This window comes from Castor canadensis, chromosome 8, assembly GCF_047511655.1.
Source record: "Castor canadensis chromosome 8, mCasCan1.hap1v2, whole genome shotgun sequence".
NCBI lineage: Eukaryota > Metazoa > Chordata > Mammalia > Rodentia > Castoridae > Castor > Castor canadensis.
The window spans coordinates 6,236,760-6,249,045 of NC_133393.1; the positions used below are offsets into that span (position 1 = coordinate 6,236,760).

The 12,286-nt window shown below is 45.0% G+C and overlaps 1 protein-coding gene across 3 annotated transcripts in view; it reads left to right on the forward strand.

Annotated features, from left to right (window-relative positions):
• Positions 1-12,286, forward strand: part of Tram2 (translocation associated membrane protein 2) — a 79,726-nt gene that overhangs the window by 49,873 nt on the left and 17,567 nt on the right. For all 3 annotated transcript variants that reach the window (XM_020184771.2, XM_074081958.1, XM_074081957.1), the window contains exon 3: positions 11,911-12,020. In XM_020184771.2, the coding sequence (XP_020040360.1) occupies positions 11,911-12,020 (110 nt within the window). The remainder of the gene's footprint in view (positions 1-11,910; positions 12,021-12,286) is intronic.

Here is a 12,286-nt window from a genome sequence, read left to right on the forward strand (position 1 = left end):
TTTAACTTTATCACACAACAAAGCTTTTATTATACACTTTTAAGATTTACTCAGACCTCTATATAATATTTTGAACCCTTTGATGGTTTTTCCTTATCTCTCCTCTCCATATTTGAAACAATCTTTAGGACAAACCCTTCTTTATAAAATCGTTTCTCATCCAAAAAAAAAAATTCCTTTTATTCCCTTTAACTTCTTTAAAAAATACACTCAATACCTGTCTATATCCTTTCTACTTGTTTACTTTGTAACTTGTATTTTAAAATTAACTTTTATAAGAATTTTAAATTTATTATAGGGGCTGGAGAAACTAATTAGTAGCCCTTGTTTTATGATAGGCATAGGCCTCATCTTCCCTCAGGCTTGAGGGGATATTGGTTTTGGGTTTGGAAACAGTGAGGGATCTTTGAGTTTTATTTGAATAGGGAGGGCCGTCCAGGCTTGCCCTACACTCATCCCATCAGTCCACACTGTGGGATCTATTTGTTCCTGAAGGAGGGGGCAGCAGAAATAGCTGCCTGGGGGGAGGAGAATTTGAGCTTTTAGTTGAGATAGTAAATCCCATCCCAGCAGGGACACTGGAGTTTCAGGAACTATGAGGAAAGAATGACAGAAGAGGAGGTTTCCCCAAGGGCAAGCCAGAGGCTGGGTAAATTAGCGCTCTAGGGGCTGGCCAGATTTGCCCTGAACGTAAGATAGAGAAATGGGCTCTACTGTCTAGCAGGAAAATGACCTTTTGCTTTTCTGCCATTATGGCTCCTCAACATGGATGCCAAGAAGTGGAGTGTGGACAGGGGGCTGGGACCCATCAATCCATAGGAGGAGGCACCTCACCTTCCATCTGGAGATGTGGGCACTTAGACCTCCAGTGGTTACCCTTGCAGAGAGCAGGGTCCCAGGTGGGGGTGGGGCTGTCTCCCGGGCTGTCCCCCCTTAAGCATTCTTTTCAGAAGTGCCCCTCCTGTCCACCATGGTGGCAAACTCAAGATGTAGGCCCCAGTCAGTTGGGGCCTTCTCTGAGAGCTGCAATGAAGTCATGGTGTTTGTCTTTTTCTTTCCTTAGTAATATTCCATTTATAGTATATAGACATGGCTAGCTGTATTTATTGATCCAATGATTTTTCTCCTTCAGCCACAGACTGAGTTTTTTACAATATCTGGGGCTGGCTGTGTTAGAAATTTATCTTTGAGGAGAACCTCTCTCTCCTGTGACTCTCTGTCCCCTGTGGTATGCTTCCTGATAGCGTCCTTAAGATGCTGCAGAAAGGGAAGGGGGTTTTCTTTAGGGCCTTGCTGTAAAGCAAAGTTATTATTTTACATTGACACCTGACACTCTGGACAGCAAGTCTCTGAACCGTTCTGGGCCTCAGTTTCCTCACTTGAAGAATGAGGGATCTGGTCTAGGTTAAACTACTTTTTTCCACTATGAGATGGCTGAAGTGACATTAACGCCACTTATGTTTCTTACCATTTTTTTTTTTATTTAGTAATGTTGGGGAATTGAACCCAGGGCTTTGCACATGCTGGGCAGACACTCTCCCACTGAGCTACTTCCTTAGTCCCAATATCTTTTTTGTCTTTGGCTGTACTGAGGCTTGAATTCAGGACTTTATGCCTGTAAAGTGGCACTCTACTGCTTGAGATATATCATCAGCCCCTTTTGGTGTGGATCTGTCAAGGGGACTGTCTGTGCCCCTATAGGTAGGCACATTTATTCCCTCATTTCTAGGTGCCACTAGTATTGGGGCTCACTGTAAATGGTAATCATTTCCACCCTGAGTAGCCTGGGCTAGAACCCATTGCATTTCTAATGAGGAAAGAGTCTGGTCTAGTAGAAGCATAATATCCTTCTATGCCAATTCAAAGGTTTGGGTCAGAGATAAAGGCTTGAATGTATCGGTCAGGTGCATCAGTATAGCTACCCAGATCTTTTTTTTTTTTTAATTTCCCTTAGATCTGATAACTGGAAGGGGACATAGATTTTCCCTCTTCCTTCCATTGCTTCTTGAAGGGGGAAGCACCCATTAGGAGGTTCTGAATACTAGGGTGGCTTAGAAAGTAGGGCAAAGGGTGGAGCAGTAGGGATGGGGGCCTTGTCACTGATAAGGGGCTTTTTTGGTCCTCCTTCACCATTTTTATCCTGTGGCTTACAAAGAATGGCCAGCGTTTGATTATCTAGATTGGAGTTGTGGACCCAATCTGGGTGGTCTCAGAGATAAAAGAAAATTTGTATAAGGGACCTCAGTTTATTTTTTTTTCTCTCTTTTACAGAAAAGGTTTAATTGGAGTATGGTATTGCAATTTAAGGAACCCTGTGAAGGCCACTTGTCTTGGTCACCTGAGGTGTACAGAGGCCAGGCCTTAGTACAAAGCTTCCAACATTTCCTTTCAATGTTTTAATAGACAGGCCAGAAGACTGGAAGGGGGCAGGTCCATCTAGAAAGATGACAGCAGTAAACTGGGTCAGTTCCCTTCTTGTCAGCGTCCTGACTGGGAATGACCTTATCCACAAGTCCAGGCGTCCCTGTCTTGTGACTTGCCCCCAATCCGTGGTCAGGACCATGGAAAGTGAACTGGTTGGGTTAGACCACCTGACCCATGCAGTGAGAAAAAAAAAACAAAAAAACACTAGGATCCTGCCTTTTATCTAACAGCAGGCAGCCTCTTTAATAAAGGCTACCTTTTTAACAAAGGAATGGATCATCTGTAAAGTTAGAGAAGGGCATTCAGAGGGCGTCCTGGGGCAATAACAGTACCATAAGGCACGACTAGTGCTAATATTTGGAGGGAAAATTTATGCTGAGGCCAAACGTATAGGAAATTTTAAATAAGAAGTTTAGAGACCACAGTAACGTCCATTTTGCTGTTTCTGGGACTGTAACCTTGAGATAACATTAGCTTATGAGGGCTGGGTCGGTCAGGCCCAAGGCGAAAGGTGGGGCTGGGAACCGGGTTTGACCAAAGTGCCATTGCTCCCTCCCACGCCCGGGATGAGCGATCCCATCCTGCGGCCTGTTGCCCTAACCCCCTTCCTGTGTACACACGCCTGCTTGCATTTATTTTTCCTCTCATCCACCTTGGGGAAGTGGCGGTGAGCTGCAGCCATCGCCACGTGTGGCTGGTGGCCTAGGATGTGCTGGGTCCTCTCTATGGCAGGCATTCCCGCTGTGTCTAGTGGGCCGGCATCCCTGTGCAGGAGCATGCCTGTTTGTTTTCCCTCCTCCCCTTGTGGGGGCAGAGTTAGGGCATGAGCGTGACAGCCGCAGTTTTTTTGTAGATGCTTTTGCCTTGCTGGTGCCTAGCAACTGAGATGGGAGACCGAGAGGGCTGGTAAACTGGTTGGAATAACTTAAGCCATAAGGTACCATGCTACAAGTTTTTCATGGGAAGTCAGGATCCCAGTAAGCCCAGGAAGGGGAAGACACAGATAAAGGACAAGGCAGGACCAGGGAGGGAGCAGAACGGATGTATTTTCCAAACTCACTGAAGGAAGTCCACAGTTATTTAAAACTGCTTGGGAAAGAGGAAGGAGAGGCTGAGGGTTGGGGGAAAAGAGAGTTTCCAGGATCCCTGCTGTCCAGGTTGATCCTGCCCGAGGCAGTACTGGAGCACTGTAAGCAAGGGGTGACCTGCACTCTCGGGCCACGGAAACCATTGAAGGAAGCGTAAGAGATCTTATTGTCTGTTTGCCGCGGACATGGCTGGAGAGGTCCGAGACTTAGTCACCTTTGGAACCTCACGGCAGGTTGGGAAGTTGCGTCTCCAGCCCTTGGGTGACACTGGGGAGCGCCCTGGCCAGAACACCTTTTTTGGCTTGATGACAAACTTTCCTTCCCACCGGCTGTTTTTGGACCTCCTCTTAAGCAGGTCAGATCTTGAAAGAGAGTGTTAGAGTTTAAGGAGAGGAAAAAAGAAAAAGCTTTGGCGCACACTGAAGTCGGGTTCCACCCATGTAGCATTGGCAGTGTGGCATAATCCCCGGCCTGGCGTCTTGAGTTTCCTCAGATTGCCTGCTGTATAGCTGTAATGGGCTCGGAGCTTTTCCTCAGTTTCCCACAGGAGAAATCCTCCTTAACAAGACAGAGGGAGAGAGAGAGAGAGAGAGGGTCAGCCTGAGAGTTCCACCATAGCTAGGCCATGGTGGGGGGAGCTGTCTCTCCTGGAACAGACTCCACCGGAGTGCCGGACGCTCACGGTCACATTCCTAGGCAGCCTTTCCCAGTTTGGCACAACCTATACTGACCTTGGTTCAGAAGAAATTGGGTCCCTTCATGTGTTGCCAAAATGTTACGTGCCGGTTTCGAGGGTCCTTGCCTTCACAGGCCAGGGAACTGGCTCGTGAGGCAGCTGAATGATGAGTCAAAGCCGGTACATAAAGTGGGATTTATTAGAGAGAAAGGAAAGGTTACAGCTAAGGTACTGCAGCGGAGCCCGGAAGCCCCTAGCTCACTACACAGGTGAAGGCTGGGGCTTTTATGGACATTCTAACTCTGGATTAGGTGGGTTTTTCTCATTGGCTATGGATTCGTGGCTTTCTCAGGTGAACTGGTTTGGTTTGCACCTTTATTGGGGGGAAGGGGACAATCTTGAGAGCATTTTGCTCATCAGCCCTGTGGCAGATCTGTATCTCTCCTTTAGATGCAGGAATGCAGGCCTCCATCTCCTCAGGATGTAGGAATGCTAGTGCCCTCCATGGGGGATGGGATACCCCCTCATCTGCCTTAGTTCTCCAGACCTAACAATTTCATATCAATTTGTAGCACATTCAGTAAACTGCACATACTATTTTTGGGGGGGGGGCAAGGAGGAAGGCAGTGATCCTATTTTACTGTTCCTACCGTAGCTGGGATTGATAGGTGCATACCACCATGCCCAGCTTTTTTCTGTTTAGATGGGGTCTTGTGAAGTTTTTTACCCATACTGGCCTGGAACGACAGTGAACCCAGTTTCACCCTCCCACGTATCTTACAGGCCTGGCTTAAAGTGCCATATTCGTAAGAGCAGAGCAATGTGGACTGGGGTGTGGCTCATGTGGTAGAGTGCTTACTTAGGAAGTTTAGGATCCTGAGTTTAATCCCCAGTACTTTCACAAAAAGGGTATTATCATGCTGAATTTTTACATATAAACGTACCTATTTAGTTACAATCTGTATCAAGATACAGGGTTTCCAGCTTCCAGGCAGTAGGCTCCCAGAGTAACCGCTGTTCCAAGTCCCCTGATTAGGTTTACCTGTTGTTCTTTGTTTTGCTGATGTTGTTAATATTGGATCTTCTTTAATTTTTACTGGTCAGAATCACTTGGAAGTATTAAACACAGATTCCTGGGCTTCTTACTCTGAGTTTCTGACCCAGTTGGACCCAACAATGTGCATTTTTAAGCTAATAGGCAATGTGTGGCCACACTTTGAATAGCCCTGGTGCATCTCAGGTTCATTATCTCTCACCTCAAGAGTGTGAGACCAGAAGTATGTCAGAGTTTGGAATATTTGCATATGAGCAGTGAGGTATCTTAAGATGAGACCCACATCTGATCACAAAATTCATTTAGATTTCATGCACATTTGATACACATAACCCAAAAGTAATTTTGTAGGACTTTTTTAGTGGCCTCATGTTTTGACTGCGTCCTGTCACATGAGCTCAGGTGTGGAATCTTCCAGTTGTGGCTTCAGATTGGTACTCAAAAATTTTTGGATTTTGGGTCATTGCAGATTTTGGATTTTCATATTAGAGATACTCAAATCTATCTATAGTTTATTTTTCAGTTGCCTATAAATGAAAACAACTCAGTATTGTTTTACTGTTAAAAAAAAACATGGCTATGCATGTCATTTTTATTGTGGGAAGTACTAGTATAGGATAAATTCCCAGAAATTGAATTGATGGCCTCAAAGGATTGATGCCTTTGTGATCTCCCCTCCAAAGAGGTAGTGTGGCTTTGCACTCCCACCAGCATTGTGTAAGAGAGAGCCTGTTTCCCCATTGCCTCAGCAAGTGTGTATTGTCAAGCTTGGATATTTGCCAATCTGATAGGTACAAAATGCTATCTCAGTGTAGTTTTAATTTGCATTTCTCTTCTCTGTAAGGCTAGCATCTTTTTAAGTGTATAAAAGCCATCTGTGTTTCCCTTATCTGTTCCTATGCTATGTCCCATTTTTCTGATGATTTTTTTATCTTTTTATCCCTGTGTTCTAGGAGCTTTTTACATATTAGCAAGATTAACCATTTGTCTCTGATTCGAATTGTAAATAGTCTCCTCAGGAGATTGCTTGCCTCTTTTTTTTTTTTTTTTTTTTTTTTTTTTGTGGGGGTGAAGTGGGTGGGGACCAGAGCTGAGGATCTAATCCAGGGCCTTGCCAGGCCAGGCACGTGCTCTACCACTGAGCTACATCCCGTCCCCATCTGCTTCTTGGTTTTGTTCTTGGTGATTTTTTTCAAGTCTGTGTTCTGGATTTAGATACGGTAGGCTCTTGGTATCTGTGATTAAGTGATTGTAAGGAGACCACTATTGAGCAAAACCACACGCGCTTCGGATGCACACAGTTCAGCTCTGTACGTTGGATGCTTGATTCATTTTTCGCTTAACTCCACCCGGCTTTCACTAAAGACATGCTGCCTTTGAATAAATCCAAAGTTTTCACTTCGTTACTGAAATTAATGAAGGGCACATTACATGCCCTTTTTGGCTTGGGAGGGTCACCACAATTTCCTTTGCTTGGGGGTACCATTTGCTATTTGGAAGGCAGATTTTCACCAAGTTAAGGGCAGATCACACAACAATTTAAACACAGCTGACAATAATGGGGTACTGACTGAGAGGTTTTCCACATCAACTGAGCTGTCTTAACGTGCACGGAATTAACATTTTTTTTTGGTTTTTGGAAATTTCTTTTTGATGTTTATTTACTAATTTACTGTGCTTGATCAAAACTTTGTGTAATAAATCTTAATAAAGCAGGCTTACTGTGTAGTAGAAAAGGTTTGAAGTAATATGAAAACACACAGTTAGCTGTCAGCCCAGAAACCTGTAGAAGTCAATTTTATAGATCCAAAATTGCAGGGATTTGGAAAGAAACTGGGAGAGAAAGAAGGGACCAAGGACTACAGTGATGCAATCAGTGTTTCAGACAAAGAAAGAAGCTTTGCTGGCAGACGCTGAGACTCGGTAGTTCTGAAGAGCAGACTGGACTGCAGCATAAGAGAATGGTAGCTCAGGTCCAGAGGAGGAGGCCAGAGACTGCACAGTGGTATTCAAACAGCATTGGACTATGAAAAGGCAGGCGAGAGAAGCAGCTTACCAGTGATGTCAAAAGGAAGTAGGAGAATATCTTTGTCATAGGAAACAAAACAGGAGATCAAGGGCAATGTTACTCCCCAAAAGGGCCAGCTGTTCACAGAGGTTGTCAAAAAGCCAAGGCTCCTGTTGATGATTTCAGGTCTCTTGTGAACTGTGATCACAGGCAAGCAGAGCAAGTGTCCATTTTTAATGGGCTATGGATGGATGAGCCATCAGCAAGAGGAAGATCATATTAACAGTGCTTTCTTCCAAAGCTGGGTTAATTCCTGTACTAGTGCATATTGATGTATTCCAGAGGGCTGTGTGGAAGGAAGGCTCATAGAATGCTGGTGTTGAAAAGGTGTTAGGGTCAGCTAGGCTAGAAGTTACAAATCGGTGGCCCATGGTCAGAGTTGGCTTGCCGATGTGTTTTCTTTGGCCAGGTGAGTATTTTTAAAATAAAAACCATGTTTTTAAAATTTTTGCATTAGTCACCCACGTTTTAAAATCAGATGGTTTCTTGTAAAGATTGCTCTCTTGGCTTTTGAAATACCAGGAATCTGCCAGGGCCACAGTGATTGCGAAGCAGTCTCTCCCGTCCCTGTGGGACACACGCTCAGTTTTTCACAGTCACCACTCCTCTGTAGTGTGTCTAATGCTGACACTGCCTGATACTTGCCACACATCTCAATTTAAACCGTTGTACTTCTTTCAGTAAAGTTTAAAAGGAAGTGGAGCCGGGAGCCAGTGGCTCACACCTGTAATCCTAGCTACTTCAAGAGGCAGACATCAAGAGGATCATGGTTCAAAGCCACCCCAGGCAAATAGGTCCTGAGATCCTATCTTGATAAAAACCATCACAAAAAAGGGCTGGTGGAGTGGCTCAAGGTGTAGGCCCTGAGTTCAAACTCCAGTACCATATTTTAAAAAAGAAAAAGGAAATGGATATTTCTTACACTTGTTTCTCAAAGCGGAGATGTGAAAGACCAAGAGACTGAGACATGTAAAGAAAAACAACTAAAAACATTTTTCTTTGTGGAAGGAAGAATACTGCCTGCTTTCTGCAATGGGCCTTGTGTGGAAAGGATACTGTAGGGCACCTGGACCACTTCTCTCATTGGTGCTACCCGTCCAGGTCCCTGTAGGCATTGCTGTGACTTACTGTCAGTCACCTCTCTGGTTTAATAGCCCAGAGCCATGCTGAAACTTAGGCTTCTTTTGGTTTTGGTTTTGGTTTTGGTTTATGTGGGGTTTTCTTCAGGCAGGAGTCTCACCATGTAGTCCAAGCCAGCACCTAACTCAGTCCTCCGGCCTCAGTCTCCTGAGTATTAGGATTACAGGTATGCACCACCATGCCTGGCTTGAGGTTTATCCTCCTATGAACTAAATTTACAATGGGTCCACTCACGTTCTTCATGAGAGCCCATGCAAGGCAGGAGCCGTCTGCAAGGACTAGGAGTTCTGACTTGGGTACTGAGAACACTTTCATAAGAATTAGTGAACAACTTATTCTTTCTTCTCCTGGAAACTGGCAGACCTGAGAAATGGACAAAATCCTTGAAGTCTCTCCATGCAGACAATGTAATCCACATAGAAGGATTCTGAAACAGTGCAGGAGGCTTACAGAATATTGTGAAAGATTCCAGAAGGATCTTGAGAATTGTTCCCCACTGCTAGTCCACCTATTGCTTTTTTCTGTCCCATCAGCCACCTCTTTCTGATGAGTTTGCTCTCCCCATCTCCCACCGTTTCTCCACCTCCTGGAAGGTCCGCAGGTGCCTCCTGACTGCTGCCCCCCTTCCACTCCTACCACTCTAATGCAGTCTTCATATGGAGGAGTGGGGCCTTCATAAATATGTAAGTGGAGTCTTGCCAGGCCTTCTACTGCCTTTAGGATAGTCCACCTACCTCAACATGGTCTGTAAGAGGCTCTTTGTGATCTCCCATACAGTTTTCTATAGTGGCTACACCATTTTTCATTCCCACCAAAGGTTCTGATTTTTTCTATATCTTCACCCACGCTTATTATTTTCTTCCCTCCCTCCCTTCCTTCTTCCATCCTAGTGGGGGTGAGACTGTTTATATGTACATCTCCCTAATGATTAGTGATGTTAAGCAGTCTTTCATGCCCTTATTGGCCATTTGTACATCTTAGGGAAAAATATCTATTCAAGTCCTTCAGTCGTTTTTTAATCAAGTTGGTTGGGTTTTATTATTAAAATTGTAGTTCCTTGGCCTGTGATTTTTAAGTACACAAGGATCTGGTGTGTACCCCTAAGCTCCAAGAGGGCAGGAGCTGTGCCCACCTGCTCACTGCCACCTTCTAGTACTCACCCTAGAGCCTGTGCACAGTTTGTAGCTGATGAACACACACAAGCATGCAGCTCTCAACAGTGAAGGAACACAAGAGAATACTTGTTCATACATTCTTTTTGGGGGGCTTGAGAACTGAGCCTATGGTATTGTACATGGGTGGGCAAGTGCTCTGCCACTGAGCCATGCCCCCAGTCCCTGTACATTCATTCTTGGTTCAAGGATTTAAGGCAGTGGTCTTCTCTTTGGAACCATAATATATGCAGTAAAGAAAGGCAGGTGACCTTTAAAAGACTTTAGAACAGATAATGTGAAGTCTCAGAAAGTATCATTTCATTAATTTTAGACTGTGCTTGTATGATTGAGTAGAAATCCCATTTTCCTGATAATATGGTCTTGATAATGAAACCTTGCATGCATTTAGTTATTTTGTTATATTTCAAATATGCTGCTATCTAGTTAGTGTTTTTTAATTCTCCCTTGTGAAGAAGGCAAGAAAAATGTAATGTTAACCTTGCCACTGGCAGAGCAGAGACGAGAGGCTGAGTAACACACACATCTCTTCTCACTCACCTCCTGTCTCTTCTAAGTCCTTGGTGCCTAACTCCCTATCAGAGGTAGGCCACCATGTCTTCTCCATTCTCCATTCTGGACAGCTCTACTCCACTTTTCTCTTTCTTCCTGCCTGAATTCAGGCCCCATGGGCCCTTACCTGGGTCACAACAGCCTGCCACTGTTGACTACTGCCAAGCAAACTTTCCAAAATACATGTTTCATCATTTTCCTGTTTAATTTGAGTTCTTGGATATGTCCCCATTGCCTGCAGGCTAAAGTCCACACCCTTTCAGTGAGGCTGTTCACAACAACCCTGTTACTCACTCTACCTCTCCATGCTCTAGCTCCTTTCTGCATCCTTGGCAAATGCTGCTTCCTGGGCCTAGGATGCTGTACCACCACCTGTCTCTTCTTGGGTTTCCCTGGAAAATTGTTCTCACTGGCCAGAGGCCCCTGCACCTCTACCCCAACTACAGCCCAGCCTCCCAGGCTACCACTGGGGTAGCCTCTTGACTGCACAGCTGTCTGCAGTGTAACTATACATACTTTTCAACCCCCTGCTGGACTTGCAGCCTCTTCTAGCTCCATGTTTCAACCCTTAGCCCAGTGCCTCTCATAGAGTAGATGTTTGTTGAGAGGATGACAGAGAGAGAAAAGGAAAGTTTGTCTGATTTCAAGTTCATGTTCTCTGTGTCCTTGACGCTTGCCCACCATCACATTCTTCCAGTCCAGGGTGGCTGAGGTTAGGAGTTCATCTTTACTTTGTTTTCCAGCCACTCTGAAACAAATCAACCCTGGCCTACCTTCTGGTAAATGCATCCCAGCAAAGAGATGACTCATGTGTGTGTGACTCAGGGTGAAGCAGCACAGCTGGAAAGGCAACCAGTGTTTCTGCGGGGGTAGGGTGGCCACAGAGCTGCAAGGTCCAGGCAGTCACCAGACTCTTGCAATCCTGCAGTTTCCTACCTGGAGCTAGGATGTAAATTCTGCTGTCTCCATGGACAAAGAGGCTGCAGTGGCAGAGTTTTACCAGGGTTCTACAGCTGGGATTCTACCTAACTTATTATTACATAATAAACCACCATTTGTTAGATGTGTACTCTTAAGTTGTAGGCACTGTAATAAACACCTGGCACAGAAAGTATCTCATTTAATCCTCACAATAGCTCAGAGGCAAAATAATAGCAAATATATAATAGCACTTATTCTGTGCCAGATGCTGTTCTACTCACAACGACCTTATGATGCAGGAACTGTTACCCTCACGTTACAGATGAGGAACTGAGGCACAGAAAGAGAGATCACAGAAATGTCCCAAGGTCACCTAGAAGATAAAGGATAGAGTTGAGAACAGACTCAGGCAGTCCAAATTCTTAGTCCACACACTTAATCCCCATGCTGTGATTCCTAGATGAAGTGTGACTATAGTCCCATTTTACAGGGGTACATAATGAGACACAGAGAGGTTAGTTTCTTATTCACATAAGAAATTGGAAATTGATGGAAATTGGTTGTCTCCAACCCCTGCCTCCCAACCACTGTGCTCTTCTGCCCAGATTTGGGAAACATGTGGTCACGATATGGCAGTGCACTTGATTCTCCATTGGTGCTTCCCCTGGGCCATGTCTAGAGGTTGGGTAGAATGCTGGAGCAGAATCTTTCTTCTAAGTCTGGGACTATAGCAAATGGGTAGCATTTGGTACTTTGGGGTATCAGAGCATTTCCTCACCTTGGGGATGCTGACGAAACTCTTCTTACCCCCACAGACAGTGAGACGGTGCAGTACCACTACGGCCTAAAGGACCTGGTCACAATCTTGTTCTACATCTTCATCACCATCATCTTGCATGCTGTGGTTCAGGAGTACATTTTAGACGTAAGTGACAGGGCTGGATACTAAGGTCAGAAGCACTGGGGAAGATAACTTGGGGTGGAGGCCCTCGCCTTGGAGGAAACCACAGCTCTGAATGTGCACGTCCCTGATTTGCATCCTTCACCACACGGTGTTCTGTGTCCTTTCTCACAGCACGTGGGAAAGCAGTGCATGAATAGAAAGCTCTATTCTACGTGAATAGAAAGCTGTCTGAAATCTGACAAACCCGAGTCCTTATGGGTCTGTCATACACAGTGAGATTGGGGGAT